A 23,114-nucleotide genomic window follows, 5' to 3' on the forward strand; every position below is an offset into this window, starting at 1 on the left:
TGAGGTTTTGGTGGCTGTACTCACGGTCCCGTTCCCTACCCACACTTTGCTGTGGATGGCTGGATGCTATGTGGGTGCCATCTTGCTCTAACTAGATCAAGACCCCCACTGTGTGTGCCTAGGATTCCACTTCTTCACGTCAGGATATAACAGCAGGCCTCTCTTCTAGAGCGATCCATGCCTGACCCACAGGGCATAATTACCACGCAGCCTCAGTGGCCAGCCTTCAGCTTTAGCTTGTTTCAAGCCCTGTGTGATATGCGTGCTTTATCTCGAAATAAACACCAGCAGCATGTCCTGGCAACAGACGCTAGTTCAACAGGTCCTGTCTCCTGCTGAAGCCCCAGAGGCAGGCAGCGTGAGAGCTGTGCCTGTTCTCCAGGCCTTCAAGACTCCTCTGAGAGGAAAACGGACCTGAGGTTACATGGAGGTCACGATTTCCTCTGAAACAGAGGAACCTTCAGGACAATGAGCTTTGTTATCTTGGGAACACTCATGAATGAGCTCTCCAAGGATCTAGAAGCCCGGTATATTAACAGTTCACTAAGGAAAGCTACAGAGGAGCCATAAGTGTGGTTTCCCAGATGGTGGGGAGACCTACTTGTCCCTCTGTCATTAAATGCAGTACCCTGGAACTCCGCAATGGGGAACAGGAAACATGCCAGGGCCTCACGTCCCAGAAGCCATGACAGTGAGATTTGGCCTTTCTTTGTATTTCTCATACCCTGCATTTGGAACTATCCTAGTCTCTTTGTGTGACTGTGATAAAATGCCATAGACTGGACAATTTATAAAGAACAGAAGTCCATGTCCTCACAGCTCTCGAAGCCAGGCAGTCTGAGGTCAAGGTGCCAGCACTGAGTGGGAGCCTTGTTGAGCCGCCCCTCCCCAACTTAGGCAGAAAGAAAACCAAGAGGACACATGAAGGGAATGGACTTTATCCCACAGGCAGAGGAAGAGCGCGCCTGGCTCTGTTACCTATAATACTGCATATCTCAGGGAAGAGCCAGGGGTCTGCGGCACCTACACCAGTGGCAAAAAGGAAGAGTCAAACAAAGGGCTTGATTTATTGTTTTGCTGCCTGGCCAAGGCAGAGTGGGTCTACAGAGGGCCTCCACAAGGCTGAGTGGAGGACGTGGCATCTCATACTGGATCCCACAGGGATGCCCTTTGGCCCAGGCACACCAGCTCGGTGGAAAGAGAGGGACTTCCACAGCTGGCACCAGAGAAGCTGGATGTCTGATGTGGCTGGGCGAGAACCTACATCTTTTTTATTTTATTTTATTAATTTATTCAGATTACAACTCAATTGCTATCCCATCACTTGTATCCTCCCATTCCCTGCTCCCTCCCGCTTTTACCTTACTCCCCTCCCCTAGGTCTAAGACTGAGGGGGACCTCCTCCCCCACTATATGGTCATAGGCTATCAAGTCTCATCTTGGTAGCCTGATTATTCTTTCTTTGAGTGCCACCAGGCCTCCCCACCAAGGGGAGGTGGTCAAATATGGAGCACCAGAGAGAACCTACACCTTAAACCGCATGGATTCCACAGTTGAAGACAAGATGCAAACCCATAAAACCTTAAGTAAAGTAGTACTCAGGGTTTACAACCTGGAATCGAACCAGGAGCTCTCCCCTTTAATGCTAAGAACTCCCATTGAAGAAAAACTTGATACATCCAACCTTATCCAGTCTGAAAGATGGGGCTCTGTGGATAGCCATGTAAGGTCAATCTAAAGGCCGCGGACTAGGAGGAGAGGCACACGAACCACCCAGCCAGGGAAGGGCTGGGAGCCACAGAACCAGACACCCCCATGAGTGCCGTCAGGCAGCAGAGTCAATGGCAAAGGTCCTCACCCAGTGGAATAGCCAAGATCGAGGTAGTGACCATCCAGATGCCGGGGGACAGGCTCACTTGTGTGCTGGTGTGGATGGCCAGAAATATTAGAAAAGTCTGACAACATTGAAAAGAGAACACACAGGTCTCCCAGAACCGGAGAAGGGTTCATTTTGAGAGGTGGATGGAGATGCTGGATCACCCGGATGCAGATGTTTATATAGCTCTATCTATAAAACTAAAGCCTGTAAAGAAGCCAGATGCCCCTCAGCGGGTGATTGCTCAGGCCAGGTAGTGTGTGCATGTGGAATACGGAGCGTGACTCAGCCACAAGAGGAAGGAGCTGTGGGCACTGTGCTCCACTGAGGACCTCCGTAGAATTCCATTAGTAAATGCCAGCCGCCAAGGAGCCTGTGCTGTAGGTCCCGGCTCACACCACTCACACAGTATCCCTCCAGTTGTACAGTGCAACAACAGAACACAGCTAGGTGCCTGGAGCTGAAGGCTTGTGGAAGCATGTCAGCCAAGGGCAGCTCCGGGCGCTGCGGGTGTCCTATGGTCACCATGCACTGTCTCCGTTCCGTGCCAGGGATTTCTTGTGGCGTTGAGCTGAGGTTTGAGGAACTGTTGGGGGCGGGGGGACTCTCTCTCCCTCCTCCTCTCTCCCCTCCAATGGCATAGCAATCTATCATTATCTAAGAAAAGCATGCAAGGCCCCCCCTCTGCCAGCAATCCCACCCTGAAATGCCGCCGGGGCAGCACTGTCCTGCCCAGACTCACTGAGGTGGGATGAGGCTGGTAGCTTTTCTTTTGGGTAGCCATGCCCTCTACATGCTTGTGGTAAACACTGATTTTAGCTGTGTAGATTGTTGGCTTGAGTAGATGTCAGGCATGTTAATTCAAATCTAGTGACCTTGATGTCGGCCTTTGAGAATATCTTCCAAGTTAACACTGGACTAAATAAAATTCTAAGATTAAAGTGAATGTTTAAACTTTCAAGCAGAGTGTAGGAAAGCACAAGGGGCCGAGATTGGAGAGTTTGAGGCCTCGGCTTCCATGGCTGGATGCAGCGCCCTGAGGCTGAGCCGGTGCTGGGTGGCAGGGTGCAGTGCCCTGAGGCTGGGCGGGTGCTGGGTGGCAGGGTGCAGTGTCAATGCTGCTGAACTGTCCTGTGTCACTGTTTCTGGAGATCCCAGTGTGATCCTAAGCAAACTCTGTTGTGTTTGCTGCTGACCACTTCCATTTATGGGTGGGTAGGTGGGGGATGGAGTTTTCACACTTGAAGAAACACACATGTTACACACCAGGCCTCTTTAGCTTGTCTAAAGGAGCTATCTGCATGCAGGCCCTGAATAACATCTCTTTTCTTCCCATTGCCTTTTGTGGTACTTTGTGTGGCTTGTTTGTTTGTCTGTCTGTCTGTTTGTTTGCTTCAGGGACATATTTGGCAAAATTGAAAACAAGCAGTAAAATAAAATGTAAGTGTCCTACTGTACTTCCGAACAGAACTTGCTGGCTAGAAGTTGTGCGTTTCCCAGGATCTACTGAAACTGTGTAATGCTGTGGTATGGCCTTCTCACCCAGTCACTGTGACCCTGTAGAACTAAGGGCCTGTGGGCAGGCTCTGGGAATGCAACCCTTGTCTCTCCAAGGCTGCCTGCATTGGAGGAGCACCGCAGCCTCAGCGGGTCCCAGGCTTAGAGGACTCCCCAGAAGGGCTTTGCCCCTTCTCCCCAAAGGGAGTGTATTCACTTTTGGGGGTGAACCACCATCTCACCTCTTTTAACCCCAGCCTTGTTTTGGACTCGGCATGATACATATGAATTGGAAAGGAAGTTTCCAGGTTGACTTCCTACCAGAGTCTGGCAGAGGTCAGTGGTCTGACCACTGGAATCCAGAAAGGCAAAGCCTTAGGTGTCCACAGCCTCCAGGCTCTGTGACCTAGGTAGATGGGTCACCCTCAGTTAAGGAGCCGACCGCAGGGAGAACAGCTCCTTGCTGGCCATGGTCACTCACCATGTGCCTGAGTACTGGTACGGGCTCTCCCGTCTCGCGGTTTAACCGAAGGCCTGCCCTGTACCATGAACCCATGAGGGGCGGGGGAAAGCCACAGAAAGAAGTTCCTGAATGACCTCAGAATCAAAAGGCAGTGGCTGGAAAGAGAAGGAAGACCCCTCCCTCCAAAGACTCCCGTCCTGGGGGCTGTGTCGGCTCTTCTGGTTTCTAGCTTCCCTGGGGTGGCAGCTGCCCCCCCCCCCCAGCCCTGTATCACAGGGTCGTCCCTCCACTTCTGTATCTCAGGACCTTCCCCCCACTTCTGTATCACAGACTGTTACTCAGGACCTTCCCCCCACTTCTGTATCACAGACGTGTCACTCAGGGCCATCCTGTCAGAAAAGCCAGACTTGGAGCCTTCCAGACTCTGTCAGACCCACACTCAGCCTCCTGCCTGCAGTATCCCCCGGAGGACTGGGGCAACAGGCAGATAGACAAGAGGGACAGGCGCTGCAGCCTGAGTCCCACATGCACTCTCCAGGTCTGTGTAAGTCCGCAGGCTTTCTGTGCGTCATTTCTGTGTTAGGTCTGCCTCGAGACCGGTCATGCCTGGACTGCGATCGCCTGCATCTCTCTCTGGCTTGAGCCGAGCTGGTCTCGGTACCGTCGTCTCTCAGGTTGAATTTTGATGCATCTATTTCATCACCAGGTAGACTGGACATGCAGTGCTGGGCTCCTGTCCACCTAGAAACTCCTGCCTCGCGCTAACAGTGGCAGGTACTGCGCCTGCTCTGCCCACCGCATGGGGCCCTTTCTTCTTTGGGAGTGAAAATGCTGCAATGCCTCTTCCGTCCCCTCTGGAGCCTGTGGCTTATCGCCTGGTACCACAAACTACAGGCGTTTCTGCTTGACGGTTTGCACAGGGAGAGGAGCTATCCTAATGTCCACAGCTGGCTTATTGCACCGCCCATGGGAGCCTGTCCTGGGAGCTGGCCACCTGGGTCACCATAAGATCTGCTTCCCTAGGTTGCTCTAGAGCCATGGAGACTCTGCATCATTGGGGTAAGTTAGCTGTGCCGCCATGCAGGACGTTATGCTGTGCGCCGGCAGGCCTCAGCTTGTCTGGCCTGTGAAAGATGTCATGGACCTAACAGGTCCCTGTCCGTGAAGGTAGCCCAGGAGACTAAGAGGATGTGGATAATTGAAGGTGGCAGGGGAAGAGGAAAAGTGTCGGGGGGGGGGGGGATATGCAGAAGGTGGCCTTCCTCATGGGTGGGCCTTGTCCACTGACTCAGCACTGTCTCTGTACATCAGACCATGCTGTCAAAGCTCACCCACCTTGGAAAGACGGATCTGCAGCTGAGCAGTGACTCTCGAGCCCCAGTCATGCGTCCTGTTGGGCAGGAGCTGAGGGTCCCACATACCCCCACAGAGTGTGGTCAGGAGATGAGAACAAGACAAGCAGCCCCAGATGGCCTTGGGTGTCTCTGTGGCCCATCTCACGCGGATACCGCGGACACTGCGTCTGGGGACTGTGACGCCAGCTGGGGTTGACTAGACCCTCACCGCCACTGTTCTGGTGTACTTTTATGCTTTGGAACTCAGTTTCCCAAAGGCCCTGTGTTGAAGGCTTTGGTGTCAGTGCAGCAGTGTTCGGCTGTGTCTGTGGGGAAGGGACTGGACCATGAGGGCTCTGACCTCGTCTCTCAATTACTCCTTGGGTGGCTTCATGTTCGGACAGGCTGCAGGAAGTGACAGAAACTCAGGAGGCAGGATCTGGTGGAAGGGAGTGGGTCCTTGGGGGCTGTATCTTTCCCCTCTTCTCTACTCTCTGGCAACTGTGAGGCGATGCTCAGCCAGCTAAGTAATGGTCCAGATGACTAAGGCTTGAGCCAAATGACCTTTCCTCCTTTAAATTGCCTTTCCCGGGTGTTCTGTCACCACAATAGAAAACTAACTCAGGGCTCAGATTTATTTAATCCTCAAAAGAGCCCAGTGAGGTAGGTATTTTGTGATGCTCTCTTTACCCAGGGTGGGCAGCTGAGGCAGAGAGAGGCTCTTTTAGGCTCCTTTTCCTAATAGGCACTGGGCTGGGCTGAGAACCCAGACTCAGCCACTACTAAGTACAGGAGTAGCTAGAGCAGTGTCTCAACCTATGGGTCGTGACCCCTTAGGGCTCACATATTAGATATCTTGTATATCAGATATTTATCGAGCATCTTTCATATCAGATATTTATAATATAGTTCATAACAATAGTAAAATTACAGTTATGAAGTAGCAATGAAAATCATTTTATGTTTGGGAGTCACCACAACATGAGAGACTGTGTTAAAGGGGTGTGCCATTAGGAGGGCTGAGAGCCGTTGGTCTAGAGGCTGCTGCTCTTCCCAGAGAACAGCTAAGATCTGTCAGCATCGCGTGTGGAGGTCAGAGGGCAACCTCATTGAGCATGTGGGTCCCATCGTGGGGACTGAACTTGGAATGTCAGGCTCGCCAGAAAAAGCCCCCGCCTGCTGAGCCACCCTGCTGGTGCTCATCACGCTTTAGAGGCATCAGTTGTAGGTCTGTTGGCGCAGCACCAGGCACTTAGAACCTTCCTGGCCAGCACCACACAGCACTGGTCCCGGGGGCCATAAGAACAGGGTACCTGGAGAGGGTAACTCTGAAAGGCAAGGAGTGGCCCGAGAAATCCTACCTGCTTTGTTGTTGTTGTTGATTTGTTTTGTTTTTTTCCTGAGACAAGGTTTCTCTGTGTGGCCTTGGCTGTCCTGGACTCACTTTGTAGACCAGGCTGGCTTTGAACTCACAGAGATCCGCCTGCCTCTGCCTCCCGAGTGCTGGGATTAAAGGCGTGCGCCACCAAGCCCGGTTTACCTATCTGCTTTTTAGCTGGGGTTGTCCCCTCTTCTACTGAACCGTGGCTGTGGCTTCCAGAGACTGGTGGCCATCCCAGGGACACCGCACCCAGTGGGGTCTGGCTTGGGTAGCTCCAGAGGTTTGAGTCCTGGGAAGCTGCAGCTACATCTGAAATCCCACACTCTTCTCCTCAGACCGAGGATAGAGCTGAGTCAAAACGGACACATTGGGCATGTTCCCTGTAATGCTGCCTTTGTCTGTTGCAGCATGGGATGTGACAGCCTTCCACACAACACTTCAGGAGAGGCAGGTCCCTTGTGCTCACAGCCTAAGTGGTTCTTACTGTGTGGGCCTGCTTGCACTCCATCCTATGGGAGGTGACTGAGAAACACATCTCCCCACATCCCTGCTGGAGAGTGTTCTCAGCCGCCTGCGCCTGTGCCTGAGGAAGGCCACCTTCTCAGGGAAACGAAGCAGGAGCTAAGGACTGCTTCCTTCAGCCGTGCCCTGGGGGGGCTCTTCCTAATCACAGAGGTGGAAGTGCCCTGGACCTCTGCTTGCAGCTCCAGACAGGAAGCTAAGCAACAATGAGCAATTCCAAATCTGGCTTGGTCTCTGTGCTGCCGGCAGCTGAGGCCAGGAGCCTGCGCTGTGCATCCCAGCTGAGCAGAGCAACCTGGTGCTGCCTTTGTCTGTTTGTTTTTAGACTGGACAGATGTGGCAGGGTCACTTCAAGGTCTTGCTCTCCTCAGTTTTGTCCATGGAGTAGAACGTGCTGTGTGGTTTACGTATCATCCACCTTTCAGTCGGGGATGTGGCCCTGCACGCAGGTGTGGTTTTCTCACCAAATGTAGCAATGGCCTGAAGTTCTCTGGCGGTGTCAGTCACGCACGCTCATGTAGGAGAATGCTTGGAGAAACTCAAGGAGTGGTTTAGTCTTTTCCAGTCACTTAGAGTTTTGTGTTGTTGTTGTTGTTAGATTTATTTATTTATTATTTTGTATACAGTGCTCTGCCTTGCTTGTACACGTGCAGGCCAGAAGAGGGCATCAGATCTCATTATAGATGGCTGTGAGCCACCATGTGATTGCTGGGAATTGAACTCTGAACCTCTGGAAAAGCAGTCAGTGCTCTTAACCTCTGAGCCATCTCTCTAGAGAGAGTTTTTAATCTTCTACTCAGCGAGCCTTGTTTGACTTACTTGGCACAACTTTGTCATGAGCTTTGCGTGTTCATAAAGGGTAAACAAGCCCAGTGACTGTTGGGCTTTCCTCAAAGTCCTTCCTTGTCATCAGCCATGGCTTCTAAATCCCTCCAGTATGAAGGTCTGTGAGCCATGGCTACCATCCTGCTGGGGCGTCGCCTCCTTACCACTTCTCTCTCTCTCACTCTCTCACTCTCTTTCTCTCTCTCTCGTTTTGGTTTTTCTTCAAGACAGGGTTTCTCTGTGTAGCCTTGTCTGTCCTAGACTTACTCTGTAGACCAGGCTGGCCTTGAACTCACAGAGATCCACTTGCCTCTGCTTCCCGAGTGCTGGGATTAAAGGCGTGCACCATCATGCCCAGCGCACTTTTCTCTTAATGTCAGCCAATAAAGACCTGTATCCACGTGGCCTCCACCCAGGCCTGTGTCAGCCAGCATTTTTCCAAGTGAGATTCGGAGATGCCTGGGCAGGACCCCTGCAGCCATGGGCCTGTTTCTCTGAGCTTACATAGTCTGGCCCAGGAAGTCAGGAAACTGAGGCAGGCATGGTCCCTGGAGGCAGAATTCCCTCATCTTTGGGGACTTCCATCTTTTTCTTCTGGCATTCAAGGGGGTTCATGAGGCCCACCACCCCCTGAAAGGTCATCTGCTTTACTCTAAGCCCCGAGACTGCGAGTGTTCTCAGCCACATCTACAGGATGCCTATGGCCTAGCCGGCACCTCAGCAGTGCACCATCCTCCCCCCCTCAGCTACACTCCAGCTCACATCACTGGCTCCTATTTAGCTGTCCTTCCTGCATTCCTGGTCTGACCTGCACAGATCCTCTTTCCCTTCACCATGCCTGGGAAGACACCTGAGTGACAGCACTCCCATGTGATCCTCCATGCCTTCTGTGGGAGATTGCGCTTTCTGCTCTGTGGTCCTAAGACAGCCTAGAGGCCTTGAATGACCCCACGGGAGCTGTGGACACCGAGCCTGTTCTGCAGCTCCCCTCAGGATGGAGGCTTTGGCTCTCTCTGAGAGGACAGGTCCGTCATGCTGGCGCCAGGTTAGGCTTATGGCTCAGGTTAGCGCAAAGATCTTTATGAAGTCAGCCCAGGTGCGCAGGCAGGGGTCCCGTTTCATGGTTCTTCGCTGGGAATGTTACTCAGGTTTTTCTCTCCAACACGGACAGTACTAGAATCACCCTCCTCACGTCCACTCCTTGCACATGGCCTCCCCCGCCCCTGTGCCTGGGAAGTCAGTGCGTCAGTTAAATATATACACACACGCTACCATCTGGATCACCCATCAGAGTTTCTTGGATGTGGTATGACATCAGCAGGTCCTTTGTCTTAACAGCAGGCTCCCCCTGCTCTCCTGGCACCAGCTCGTGTGCCTGGGGGGCTTCCTTTCTCCTGGGCTGTCCCTCCTTGAGAACAGAGTGTCCTTTGTTCCTGCAGTGAGGTGAGCAAGCCATCCTGACTGGGTGATGGGAGTGTTGTTTTCCAAGGCGTGCGCCTAGAACAACAGAATACGAGGAAGCTGCCCATTGTTGCATGGCTCCTCACGGCCACAAGCCTCCAGCGCTGGCTGGCTCGTCTTCTTGGTTCCGTTTTCCCACCGCTGGGCGGGTATTCCATTCCCTTCTTGGACAAAGGCAAAATATCTACTGGCAGGTTCTGCTAACTGCTCCTCATAGCCGGTAGCTGCTCACTCCCACAGCACCCATTCCACAGTTAGCCAAGGCCCTTGTGTCATTTGTCCCAGCACGGTGCTCTGGCCCAGCCCTCCTACTCCCTGGTGAGTACTGCCAGCCGGCTCTAGGGTGTTAGATGAGACACACAGGCTCCTGCTCTGTCTGGGAAGCGTGCATTCTAGATAGATCACCACGCGCTTTTGTTTGGGAAGTCCTTCAAATGCCTGGCTCTCTTGTGGATGTGGGGAACCCCTCAGCCCCTCAGGCCTCCTTGGAGGTGCCTTTTGTAACCCTACTAAGGGCTTGCTTCATCCAAAGTCTTCCCTCCCCTCCCTTCCTCCATTGGGCCATTCTAGTTGCTTTGTTGAACCTTAGATAGGGCTGGTCCAGGTTTCCTTGCGAGGGACAGGGTGGGTGCTTCTACAGAAAGACAGTCTTCGGTGTCTGCCTTCATAGTAGAGCCAATTCCTGCATCTGTTGTAACAAAGCATGTGACACAGCAAGCTTGCTACCTGGCCACTCTGGGGGCTCCAGAAGTCCTGAGCTCAGGAGGTTGACAGGGTTAATCCATCATGGAAGCCCTACTTTGTCCAGCTTTTCTTCTGACTTGGACCCCACTACTGACTTCCACCTTGCCCCCGCCCCCCCATCCCCTGCCTCAGAACCACTTGCTTCCCTCTGGTAGACAGAGACGACACTGGTCTCTAGATAACCCTCAGCAGTGTCCCACCTGGACACCCCATCTGTGGCAACTCTCAGAGTCTAAGAGGACATCTTCAGGCCTTACTCAGTGGCCCTATTGGTCCTCCATCCACTGGAGGCCATGCCAGAGCTGTTCCTGGCCAGCCTGTTGGTCACCCATGTGGGCTGCGAGATGGAGATGGTGTGCGGACTTCAGACTTTCAAGGAAACTAAAGTCTCCTCTTCATTCCCTGCCTCCCCCACCCAAGAGTCTGGATCGAGTATCTCTGCCTGTTTGGTCCCTGGCTATGACCTCATGAGACATCTGCATGGAACTCCCAAGGAACCTAAAAAATGCAAATGAAACCTGTTAGCCAGGCCACAGAAAGGAAAGCTTACAGGAGCAGACCCAGGACAGTGCAGGCACTCCCTCGGCACTCTGGATAAAATGAGCTGACTATGCCTGGCACCGGCTGCAGAGTACATGGCAGCCAGGCACCTTCTGAGCCAGAGCAAGTGTCTGGTGTCCCTGGACCAGGCTGACATGAAGTGCCACTTGGAGCTGGGATGGGTCCCCTGTACTCTTGAACATGAGGGACCACACCTCCTTCCCAGAGCACAGTGCCCAGGGCACTTGCTGACTGTGACAGGCTGGTCCTAGCTTCCCACGGTGGTTGTGGCTTACACAAGGGGTCCCAACATCGCTCTCTCCCTCTTGGCAGAGGCACAGGCCAGCGCTGATATAGATGCCTCCCTTTTCCTGAGGCACCATCCCCCACCTTGCTCTTCCAACCTGTAGCTGCTTGTCTCTCTTGTTTTGGGTGCTAAGTCCTGTGATACAATCTTGTCCCAATCCAGTTGAGGTCACAGATGGCCTGGTATGTGACCTTGTGACAGTCATCAAGAACAATGACTCTTGCATTGCAGTCTTGCTCCATGGAACCCATACCAGGACTAGAGCAAGGACACTCGCTTGCCTCTCAGGATTCCAGAGCGGAACTTTGCCCAACCCCACCTCACTGCTAAGGGAATTGGCTGTTTCCTGAACTCCACTAAGGATGCTTAAAAAGAAAGAGTATCTAGTACAGGCAAGCACAGCTATGAGGAAAGCCCATGGACCTCCTGTCCCGAGCCACTGAGCCTCTGGTCTTCACTGCCAGCTGCACTGGGAATTTACGTAATGGTTTTTTGGGTTGTTTTTTGTTGTAGTTGTTGTTGTTGTTTTGTTTTTTGGTTTTTGGTTTTTTTTTTTTTTCTGGTCCCACAGTTTGCCTGCTTATTTGAGGTCATTCAGTTTAATTCATAAAGCTCAAGCCCCAGCATGGGAACAGAGCCATATTTCTCTTTTCTCATCTACACACACACACACACACACACACACACACACACACACACACATACACACACACACATTCACAGGGATGCACAAGTTCACCTATTGTGCATGCATAGGCACACCAACACACATGCACAAGCCTATTCATTCGTCGTCTAGTAAGGTGGGGCCATCTCGCTGGAGGTCTGCATACTCTGCCCTGGGCAGGCATCTATAGGGTCCCTAAATCAGAGCCACCCTCTGTGAGGGGCTTGGATGGGTGACTGCATCGCAGTTCCCAGACCTGGCATCCAGCCAGCCCAACATTTAACCCTGACATATGAACATTTACATCCCTGCCCAGAGCCGGCCACTCCTTCCAGCTGGGCTTGTGGGCTGCTGCATGGCCACTTGGGCAGAGGCCAGACTTCTTCCCTGGAGGCCTGTATTCTAATCCAGAGTCGGTGAGGGTGGGCTTTGCTGTGGTACAACATAGGACTCAGATTCCCCATGCGGCTCGCCACCTTCAACACAGAGCCACTTTCTGAACTCAGAATTTGGACCTTTGTATTCACACTGGCTTCCAAATGAGATCCTAGGGGGTAGAGTGACTCCAGCTGTGCCACTCACCCCTGGACTGGACCATCCTGGTGCATAGGCCACTTTGATTCTCCCTCCTAAGATTCCCAGGAGTGTTTGAGGGATATGTGGTGGTGAAGTCCTGTAGTACATGAGGGTAGGGTTGGAACAGGGCGTGGGGACTGACTGGTTCAGGGGAGCCTTGGCTTCTTTAGTAGTCTCACACTGACATGAGTATAGACTGAGGTCCCCACATAGCTTTGCTCCCTCTAATGTGACAAAAACAATCCCACTCAGGGAATCCAGGGAAGTCCCTGAGAGAAACATCAGGAGTGTCTATCAGGTGGTCAGCAGATTTCCCCACTACCAGGAAAGGTGGCTTCTAACACCCATGGCAACCCCAAGTGCCAGCATGCCACCCTGTGTTTTCTTTGGGTGGAACTGTGTTCCTGGAAACAGTGTGAGCCCTACCTCAAATCTGCATGTATCACCTGGCCTGGAAATAAGGTATTGTAGATGTAAGATGTGGCCCTGGAAGGGAGGGGCTGACTCAAGGACTGAGAGTCCCATGGGCAGGAGACACCCACGGAGAAGATCGCAGGGTGAGACCTGGGTGAGACATCACAGCCTGAGGGAAACTGAGAGTGGCAAGACGCCCCTCCACACCCCCTCCTGCTCCAGACAGAGCATGGGACACCTCCTTTAAATCCCAGTGGATGTCCCCAGGAAGACATAGGCACCTGGGCTTAAAATGTATCCAAAGGTCCTTAGTGATGGCATGTGCTTCCTTAGTTGCACAAGTCCTCTCCTCGCCCATCTCCTGTACCCATGGCCACTGTGCTAAGATGCTGCTAAGGTGGCCACATAGCTTTACATTGTCATGTGACTGAGATGTGGTTCCCGCTACATCCTGTTGATGTGAGCATCACCTTCTCCATCTAGGCCAAACTGTCTTTATGGAGGCCAAGCTTACATCTTTTCTTACCCATGAGCCTTTGTTAGTGGTGCTGGGCTGTGGGGTGGGATCAATGTAAGCCTATCAGTGCTCCCCGTGCAGAGACCCCTGTTGTGAATGAATCATTGATGGGAACAGTTGTGTCTTTCTACAATCCTAGAATGAACTGAGCAGCAATAAACTCACAAACCAGGCCAGTTTGACTGGGTGTAATTTGCCAAGTAGCCTCTATTCCCCTTGATAGCTGGCTACGGCAGATGCAGGCTCTTTCCTTCACTCTTAACTACCGATATGTGGATCACCCATTGCACAGCACACAGTCATTGTACATTACAGAATGGCTGCGAAGCATCCAAGGACTTTAAAGGGGCTTTCTGGAGGCGGCAGCAGGGCTGGTAGAGCTGCAGACTTAGCGCAAGTGATGAAGTAAGACAGTGGGGGAGCCTAAGGGAGCTGCAGGAGGCTCACAGGGCTGGTCCAGGGTTGCTGGATAGACAGGATTCAGGGACCACGGAGACGGCTCAGCACTCGTGAGCCAGAGCCCTGGTGACAGGAGAAGGTCGCTGCCTGTTGGTAGCCCTTGATGCATATCCCATGTCAGACTTGTTGGGCGATCGCCATCACAATGTTACACATCCCCCTTTCTGGGGTCCAGGTAAAGGTACTGCACCCTTCCCCAATCTAGTGTGTTCAGTAAGTTCCCCAGCTGGTTTCCAGCGATTCCAGCATCTATGAGTTCATATGGTTGCAGTCTACTTTAGTGAGTTTACAGGTAGTGTCTCAGAGCTGGTGTTGGCAGTTGGCTGTGTCTGTTTGCACAATGAGAGGTGCATTTGCACTCAAAATGCAACCAAATGGGGGCTGGAGAAATGGCTCAGAGGTTAAGAATACTGACTGCTCTTCCAGAGCACCCAGGTTCAATGCCCAGCACCCACATGGCAGCTCATAACTGTGACTCCAAAATCTGACACCCTCATACACATGCACATGCAGGCTAAACACCAGTGCAACCAAACGGAGGTATTCAAAACAAGGAACAGCCTGGACCCATTGTTTGACTTAGTGTGGAGCAGCTCAGAGCGCAGCAGTCTAGTCTCAACGCCTGCTGTGGGCATTGGGATTCGTGGCTTCCATGCCTGTTTATCAACAAGCAAGTGACCATGCCACTGCCTGTGCCCCCATAAACCAGATGTGACCATCTTCCTCAATAAGATAATAACAATTAATTGTAAAAGTAGAAAAAGAGATTTATTCTATATGGCCACGGTGGGAAGAGTTTCAGCAGCCACCAAGTCCACTTTCCCAGTGTGGCCACACTGGGTACATCTCCTTTGACAAAGTTGGTTCCTATGCAATGGCTACCTGGTACTAAATGTGTCTTAACCTTGGTTCCTACTTGCACTCTGTGCACTATATGTGTTTCAGGTATCGACACATTCCACTTGAAAGCTGAGGTGCTAAAACAGAAATTTAAAAAACCAAACCAAACCCTGTAACTGGCCTGACAGAAACTCTAAGGGGACATTTGTATCCCTCAGTGTATCAGACAGTTGAAACAATGGACCTGGGAGTTTCATGCTAGATGGGAAAGCACAGCCAAAAGCAGTGTGGTCTACCAAGACTCTCCCAGCTTGTCGGAAGCCTGATCAGGATGCACCTGCAGCCCAAACGACAGAGGCCAGTGGTGGCCAGGAGACCACACCTGGGCCAGGCTGCTTAGTCATGCGTATCTGTTGCTTTCTATTTAAACCTCACCCTCACTTCAGGATCCCAAAGATGCCCTTGGGGCGGGGGGGTGGGGTGGGGGGTGTCACTGCATCTCTTTAGCCACGTGAATACATCTCTTTTTTCTGCTTTTCACTATGGAAGTTGGCCCTTTTAAATGGCTAACTGAGGACAGGTGGCCAAACCTGCCTTGTTGGGGCAGAGGCAAGTGACCCTTGTGTTTGGAAACACAACTGCATACATAAAAGTATGGGCTTATTCCAGAACTTTTGAAATGGCCACAGTCTTTGTCTGTAACTAGTGGGCATGCATATATTTGCGTATGTGTTCACCTGTGTGGAGGTCAATAAGCTCCAGGGACCTGCTGTCTCCACTCAAGCTGGTGGTAACTCTGTGCCGGTCCAGGATCCAGTTGGGGGAGTCTTTCCTCCTCATAGGGTGGGGAAATGCATGCTTTTGTGTACTAGCCCCGCCCATCCTCAGCTCTACCCAGAAGGAGTGGCTCCTTCAGGCCTGGCCCTCTCTCCTCCCCCTTTCTCTCCAGCAGTGGCTCATCTTCCAGAATGGTTGCTAGGGAAAGGCTGGTATCCAGGTGTAGCCTTACAGCATGACCTCCCTCCTGGGGCCTGGCCTGAGGTTGAGCTGCTCCCCTGGGCCCCTTTGTCCCACAAGCCAGGCAGTGAGAAGGAAAGAGCCCAGGCTCTAGGTTATTGATTCTTCTTGGAGCTGCTGGGGGTGGGGCATGCCTTGTGACCTGGGCAACTGCTGGAACTGCCAGAGATGTCAACCCAGATTCCTTAGTCCTAGAGACAAATGTTTGGTTCTAGGTCAGAATCTGAACCCTGCCCCAATGGGGGACACTATGTGTGTCCTTTCAGGGAGGTTTTAGAGCAAAAGCCAGGGCTTGAGGCTAGAGAGATGGCTCTGGGGATAAAGGCATTGGCTGGTCTTCCAGGCTACGAGATGGGGGAGACAGGGGTTTGACTCCCAGAACACACAGGGCAGCATACAACCCTCTTTACTTCTAGTCCTAGGACACCCAGCACCCTCTTCTGGCCTCTGTGGGCACCAAGCACACACATGGTGAACAGACTTACTTGCAGACCAAACACCCATACACATAATATTAATACTGCTTAAAAAAGAAAAACCCAGGCGCTTATATCCCAACATGCTAGGCTCAACCTCCCATCTCAAAATACCCACTAAAGCAATGAATACTATAGACCACAGTGCGAAAAGGAGCAGAGAAAGGGGCCAGTGCCCCTGTATCTGCCTTTGGGGTACAGACCTGAGGTTTAGGTTTTAAACAGTAAGGGTTGGATGGGGATACAAGGTATACATAATTTAGCAGTCCTGGTCTTGTGAGGGCTTGAGTTTGCATGGTGGTCTCCAGAAATCTTTCATGTTTGAGGGGACGAGTGGTCCCCTCGAGATGACAGCTGGGTGCTAGGTCTGTCCTGTGAGCTGATGTTATTCTGGGAACGCAGGTTACGTTAGTTAACTTTTTGTAGCTGTAGCATAATACATGATAAAAAAAACTCAAAACAACAAAAACAAAATATATTTATTGGCTTACAGTTGGGCGGTACAGTCCCTGCTCACAGTGGCAGGAACAGGGAGGGATGGGACAGCTGCTGAACGCTTTTCTTCTTTTTATTCAGTCCAGGACCCCAGCTCATGGGACAGTGCTGCCCACAGTTAAGTATGTGCATGTGTGTGTTGGGGGGGGGGTTCTTCCTACGTTAATTAGCTCTATCCCTCAAAGAATGCCCAGAGGTTTGTCACCCAGACAACTTAGAACCTGCCGAGTCCATAATCCACACTGACCATCACACGAGGTGACTCCAGAGGAAAGGCAAAGGCTTTAAGGTGGATGAGTCATCTCGGTGCCTTCAGCAAAGGAGGCTGAAGAGATGAAGCGGGGGCAGTGACATCACACTGTCATCCTGCTTTTGCGTAGTCTACTCTGTGGCTCCAAGCAAGTAGCTGCTGCTGCTGCTTCTACATTCCTGTCCCATCTGTTCCATAAGTGTGAAACGGAGAGGTGGCCATGTTGCATCTCAGTCACCAGGAGAATGGAGACAGCGCTTACCACGTGTGTTTCTGAGACGGGACTTGGAACCTCGAGGTGCTCCATGAACGTCAGCAGGACGGTCAGAACAGGTTGGGCAAGCACTGTCTCCTTTTCCTTTGCTTCTGACTTTGAAGAGAGAATGATGTTAGCATGAATTCTCAGGAGTGTGGACCAGATGGGCCTGCATGGAGTGCAGCTAATGAGCCAGGTCAAAGTGACAGCCTACAGGGGCCATGAGACACCCCTGTCACCTCTCACCCCCCTTCACTCACTCCCCCATCCCCGCAAGGAAGCCTAGGCTGCTCAGGAGCATGCTTATAAAGATATAGGTTCGTCTCTGCAGGGCAGAGGAAAGGAGGAAAGAAACCTGTGTGAAGGCAGGCCCTGCAGTTCAGCACCTGCCCAGTGACTCCTCCCAGCCTGGAGGCACCACCTTGGCATGGGGGAGGGGTGAACCGTGAAAGTTCTGGAGCTGGGAAAAAAAAAGTTGGACTTCCGCCCCCCAGGGTGGCATGCATATTCAAGTGTTCACTGGCCAGCTCCTGGGGCCTTGGGCACAGAGTGGGTTGCTTCTGCACTGAATTGCCTGGGGTTCGCTTGTCCACAGAGAGTCGCTGCACCCAGTCCATACCTCCGAAATCTGTCTCCCTTAGCTTCATGAGATTACTTGAAACCAAAGACACTGCTGGCGTTTGGGAGGGGTTGGTTTTCAGAAAAGCAATACTTTCTTACTGCCTCATCTTTATATCTGTTTGTGGCTATCACACATTGATTTGGGGGCTTTAGTGTGGTGATTATTTTATAGATCTTTACCTTCCAGGCTCTGAGGCCTGAGGACAAATGTTGGGACCTCTGTTATTTGACTCTTCACCCTGAGTTCAGTGCTGAAGGTCACCACACATGAACCTAGCATGCGCACTGTTGAGGTGGCACTCTGGTGCATAGATGTGTGTCTGTGGCCGGGTGTTGTTGGAAGCTGTGATCTTAGGACACACGCAGGTGTCACGGGAAAGTGGTACGGCTACTGATGCTTATGTGTCGGAGTCTGTGGTGATGGTGTACATACAGTTTAGGGAACCATGGTGTTGGAGCACATATGTTGGGCATTGTGGTGCTGATGCATGTATTCGTGGATACTGGTCTTGGTGCACACACATGTTGCTGGCCACCATAGTGCTGGTACATACACATGTTGTTGCATGTTGGTATTGTTGCACGCCAGGTACTGATATACATGTTATTGGATTCTGTGCTCCTGGCGTACACATGTGTTGTTGAAAACCACATTGCTGGAGCATGCATTCTGTTTGCATGAACTACAGTGTGAATGTCAGTGCTCAGTGCTAAACGTCCCCGGCTCTGTAAGCAATGGACATCTCTTCTAAAATAGTCCTTCTTTGAAGGAAGCATACTACCTGTCCCACCAAAAAGAGACCAGCAGTTGGAGTGTCTGGTGTTCCACCACCCTGTGCCCTGCAACAAGACCCGGAATCTGTGTGGAGCTGGTGGTGTCAGATGCACAGTGTGGCCCTCTGCCAAACATGGCGAGGTTAGAGAGCCCTGGGCTTGCAGCTGAACTTCCTTCCCATAGACCTGTGCCTTAAGGCTGGCAACGCCCTTGCAGGGAGAATCAAGTCTTCCCCCAGCTGCCCACCGACTCCCTCTTACCTGGGCATGAGGCCTCGCGGAGAGCGCACTCTGGGCTGCTGTGGCCTCTGCACCTGCCCTGCAACGGCAGGAGGTAAAGGGGGCACAGGGCTATGGCTTGGCATTCTTTGGGTGGTTTGGGATTGCGTCCCTGCAGCAGCTATTTCCAATCCCACAGGACACAAACCCTAGGGTGGGGGGGGACCCGGGGGGGGGGGGGGGGGGAGGGCGAGGGCAGACCCGTGTGCCTGCGTAGCGAGGCTTCCAGATGCCCCTTTGATGCAAACTAACCTCCCAGGTGCTCAGGTGGTGCACACACAGGACTCCCAGGTGCGGGGTGGTGACACGCCCGGCAGGCTCAGTGCTTCCGCTTCCGCCTAGCGCCCCCCCCCCCCCCCCCATCAGCGCAAAGCGCGCCCCCCTCCCTCTGGCTCAGAGACCAATCCTGGGAAGCCAAGGAAAACGCCATAGCCCCCTCCCTGCTCCAGCCGCGCCCCCTCCCCACTGCTCAGCCCCACCCGACAGCACCTCTGGTGCAGCGGAGGACGATCTTCTGGGGATCGGTTCTGTTGAATCGGAGGATGAGGTTTTGGCTGAGAAATGAAGAGATGGCCCTAGAAGAAATGGTGCAGAGATTAAACGCGGTTTCCAAGAACACTGGTAGGAGGAGCCACTGGCCTTGATATATTCTTAAGCTTGACATCGTTTGTCGAATTGTAGAGAATTGCATCTAATGGCTGTTATAACCACCCGTTCACTTTCTCCTAGCACTGCTCACAGACAGACGTGATGGATATTTTCTGGTACCTGATAGGTTTGTGTGAATTGACAGTGTGGTTTTATTTTGCTTGACACAGTTTAGAGAATTACAGATCAGTGGCACTGGCTTTCTAAGAGATAAGGGTTTGTATGTGGAGCCATTTGCCTATGGCGGGGGGGGGGGGGGGGGAGCGGGGGAGTGCGGGTGGTCTGCAAGTCCGCTTGAGTACATTACTTCATTTGCTGCAGTGGCCATGGACTTAAGAGCCCAGAATGGCCCGTGGTGGTCCAAGCCCAGGTCCTTCAGACACTGGGATGGGCATGGGAGGTAACAACAGATGTTCATTTATGGGGAAAATCCTCACTATGCTCTACGCAACCTTAAGGCAAATATCTAAAAACAATTTAAGTTAAAAAGAGGGAGAGCAGTGTAATTAGACATTCATTTTCAGGATTAATTCATTACTTAAAGCTGTGAGGGGCAGCTCAGGCTCCTGCAGGTTTCAGCCCCTCAGAGCTGGCGGGCCACACGGGGCTGTTGGCCTCCATCACTTGTGCTGAGGGTCCCTGCCGGTGAACCAGGTACCACTGACTAGTTCTCTCTGACGTGGAGAGGAAATAGTGGTCTGCCATTAAAAGTAAGTTGCTGGTTTTGCCATGTGTTATGTGATATTTGTGGTTACCTAGTTTTTAAAATAATACTTTCCTGAGGGTTTGAATCGTTGTCAGGGTTGGGTGTGGCACCCCCTCTGTATTAAATGACTAAACCATCGTCGTAACATCAAGTGGGTGGGCTCCCGGACACTTGTGTAGATGGTCAATTTATAATGCAGATTTTGCAATAGAAACTGCTGTTTATTACAGAGGGGGGGAAAGACAAGAAAGCCATTTATGCCATCTGTCCCCTTCCTCTAGGAGATGCGGCCCCTTTTTCTGGCTCTTGCTTGGGCAAGGTCTGGATGAGTGCTGAGCCCCATGGATCTGCCTGCCTTCCCAGGGGTCCCAAGGAAGGGGTAGGATCTGCTGCTCTTCCCACCTGTGCTTGGCCGGTGTGGGGGATCACAGAGTGGGAACTGCTCCAGCAGTGACGTCATCCCTGCATTTTAGATACTGAGGCTTCCTCATGGGCCCTGAAGGACACAACATGTGTATTTTAAGTAATAAAAAGGCTCCCAGAGGAGCAGAACCTGGGCGGATGCACGCTGAATGTGCTTGTCCACGCATCCTAGGACACTGGCGGCCACTATTGTCTCATCAGAAGCAGCGGCTCCCAGCCTGTGGCCTCTGGTATTCCTGCAGTGGGATTGCTACAGACTTCACTCAGACCCAAAGATAAGGCTAGAAGACCCCCGCACCCGTTATGAGCATGCCATTGTTGAGTGCTAGGGAGGAAGATGTCACCCATACCTGCACCCTCTTCCCTGCCATAGGGCTGGCGAGGCAGGCCATAAAGGTTAGAGGCTATATGATGTGCAGTGGGGACAAGAATTGTGCATGCACAGTTCAGGCGCTTACTTCCACCCCTGTAGGGATATGCTAGAGGGAACGTCATAATTATCACTTAGGGTTTGCATTCTGAGCATGTCCTTAAGAGTCCCTCCTAGCAGAATGCAGCTCAAGGTCATAAGGTTGTTTCTGCTCCAGGGTCATTTTAAGGTCTTGGGCAGGAGTGGGTAGATAGTTCTGGTAGCTTGAACTAGAAACTGGTGAAGCTGCCCGGAATGAAGGTCATGGGGTCACAGCCGAGGGCTTGGGCACAGTGACTATCCTTGAAGCTGCTTGTCGCCTGACCTTCTGTGGCTCTACCCTGAGCACACAGGCAGGTGTGAAGCCCATGCTCTTTGGGCTGCTGTGTTCTCTCTTCAGATTTGAATGTTGTACCCTGTGACTCAGAACTTACTTACCTGGGCTGTCCGACACAGCGAATGATGCTTGCTATCCAGGATCTCTTCTGTTTGACCTTGAGCATCCAGCTTTCATGTGTACTCCCCTAGCTGAGCTTTGTACCAACGCTGGCCACGTTCCAACAGCAGAAGCCTTCCGGGTACTTGGGCTCCTTTCCAGCATTCTCATCTCTTTTGACTTTCTCTTTAGATTTGCAGTATTTGGTAAAAAGAAGACACATTTAGGGGAGAAATGATGAGGTCTTAGTTGACTGTTCCTTGATGAGTTAGAGCTGTTCCCAAGTCACTTGAAGGGCTGGTTACAACAAAGATGCGGGCCACCTGGAGCTTCTGGCCAAGGGAGGCAGTGCAGCACCGTCTGAGAATGTTCAGGTGATGAAGATGGTGCTGGCCCAGGAACCAAACTTGGAAAACTGCTGTAGTAGACGAGTCTTTATCAATAGCAAATGGAGATGCCTTCGCAGGTGGATGGCTAAGGGGCGGATGGATAGGTAGGTAGATTAACTGCAGATGAACAGATGTGTGTGTGAGTGGACTGATAAATAAGAGAATGGGTGGGTGGATGGAAGTGTAGATGCCCATGTGGCTGGAAAGTGGGAGGGGGAATAGATGGAGGCGTGAATGGATGGTGGGTGGATGGATGTGTAGGATAGACATGAAGGATGGATAAATATGTGGATGGCATGTAGATGGACAGATGTGTAGGTGGGTGTAATGATAAGTAAGAGAATAGCTGGGTAGGTAGGTGTGTAGATACACATGTGGATGGATGGTGGATGGAGGAATAAGTCGATGTGTGAATGGATTGTGTGTAAAAGGATGGATGGAAGGATGCATGGTGACATGGATGGGTGGATGGATGGGCAGATGGATGGATGGATGGATGGATGGGCAGATGGATGGATGGGTGGATGGATGGATTGATTGATGGATGGATGGATGGAGAGACAGATGAGTGGATGGATGGATGGATGGATGGATGGATGGATGGGCAGATGGATGGATGGGTGGATGGATGGATTGATTGATGGATGGATGGATGGAGAGACAGATGAGTGGATGGATGGATGGATGGATGGATGGATGGATGGATGATAAACAGATGTGGGGTGGGTAAGAGGATACATTGCTATATGAGTGGGTAGATGGATAGGTTAAATGGATGGACAGGATGGGTGGGTGGATGGATGGATAGACAAGTGGATGGATGGATTGATTGATGGATAGATGAAGAACATATGTGTTATGGATAAGAAGATAAATTGCTATATGAATGGGTAGATGGATAGGCAAATGGATGGATGGACGGATGGTATCAGGCCATATGGATAGATAAGATTACATGCAAAACAATACAATATAAGCTATGTCATGTTTTTATACAATCTAAATTTCAATGTTGAAATTAAGAACTTTTAGCTACTTTAATTAGCAAGTCATTGAATTGCCTCAGAACAGGGGTGATGAGGGGATGCTAGTGAGCCTGTCTGACTCCACCCTCTGTGATGCAAACATCTGATTTCCCTCCTACCCTTACTGTCGTCTACACCAAGCTCACCACAGTCTAGAAGCTAAACTTTAGTTTTCAACTGCTAATTCAACCATTTGGAAGTGTTTGACTCAGTGTTGTTAACATAATGACATCTGAGAAGTGTATGTGTGCATGTGTATGTATGTGTCTGTCTGTCTGCCTGCATCTGTCTGTCTTTCTTAACTTGCTTCACTGGAGAAACCCACATGCATGGTGGTGTTTTCTGACTAGATGTTGGGGAAGTGAGTAGTCATTTCTCTCACTCCGCTTTGAGAAGGCTGAAGTGGGAGGTGAGCGTTCTCTGTGTGACTGACCTGATCTGTGCAGTTTCTTGGTAGACAGTGGATAGAAGTGAGGGTAGGTGTCGG

The 23,114-nt window shown here is 51.6% G+C and overlaps 1 protein-coding gene across 4 annotated transcripts in view; it reads left to right on the forward strand.

The window, feature by feature from the left end:
• Positions 1–19,041: 19,041 nt before the first annotated feature.
• Positions 19,042–23,114, forward strand: part of Mcf2l (MCF.2 cell line derived transforming sequence like) — a 106,232-nt gene continuing 102,159 nt past the window's right edge. For 3 of the 4 annotated variants that reach the window (XM_051170007.1, XM_051170011.1, XM_051170008.1), the window contains exon 1: positions 19,042–19,212. In XM_051170007.1, the coding sequence (XP_051025964.1) occupies positions 19,134–19,212 (79 nt within the window). In that variant the 5' untranslated portion in view covers positions 19,042–19,133. The remainder of the gene's footprint in view (positions 19,213–23,114) is intronic. The other variant, XM_051170012.1, reaches the window with a different exon arrangement.

This window comes from Acomys russatus, chromosome 27 (assembly GCF_903995435.1).
Source record: "Acomys russatus chromosome 27, mAcoRus1.1, whole genome shotgun sequence".
NCBI classification, from domain to species: Eukaryota; Metazoa; Chordata; class Mammalia; order Rodentia; family Muridae; genus Acomys; species Acomys russatus.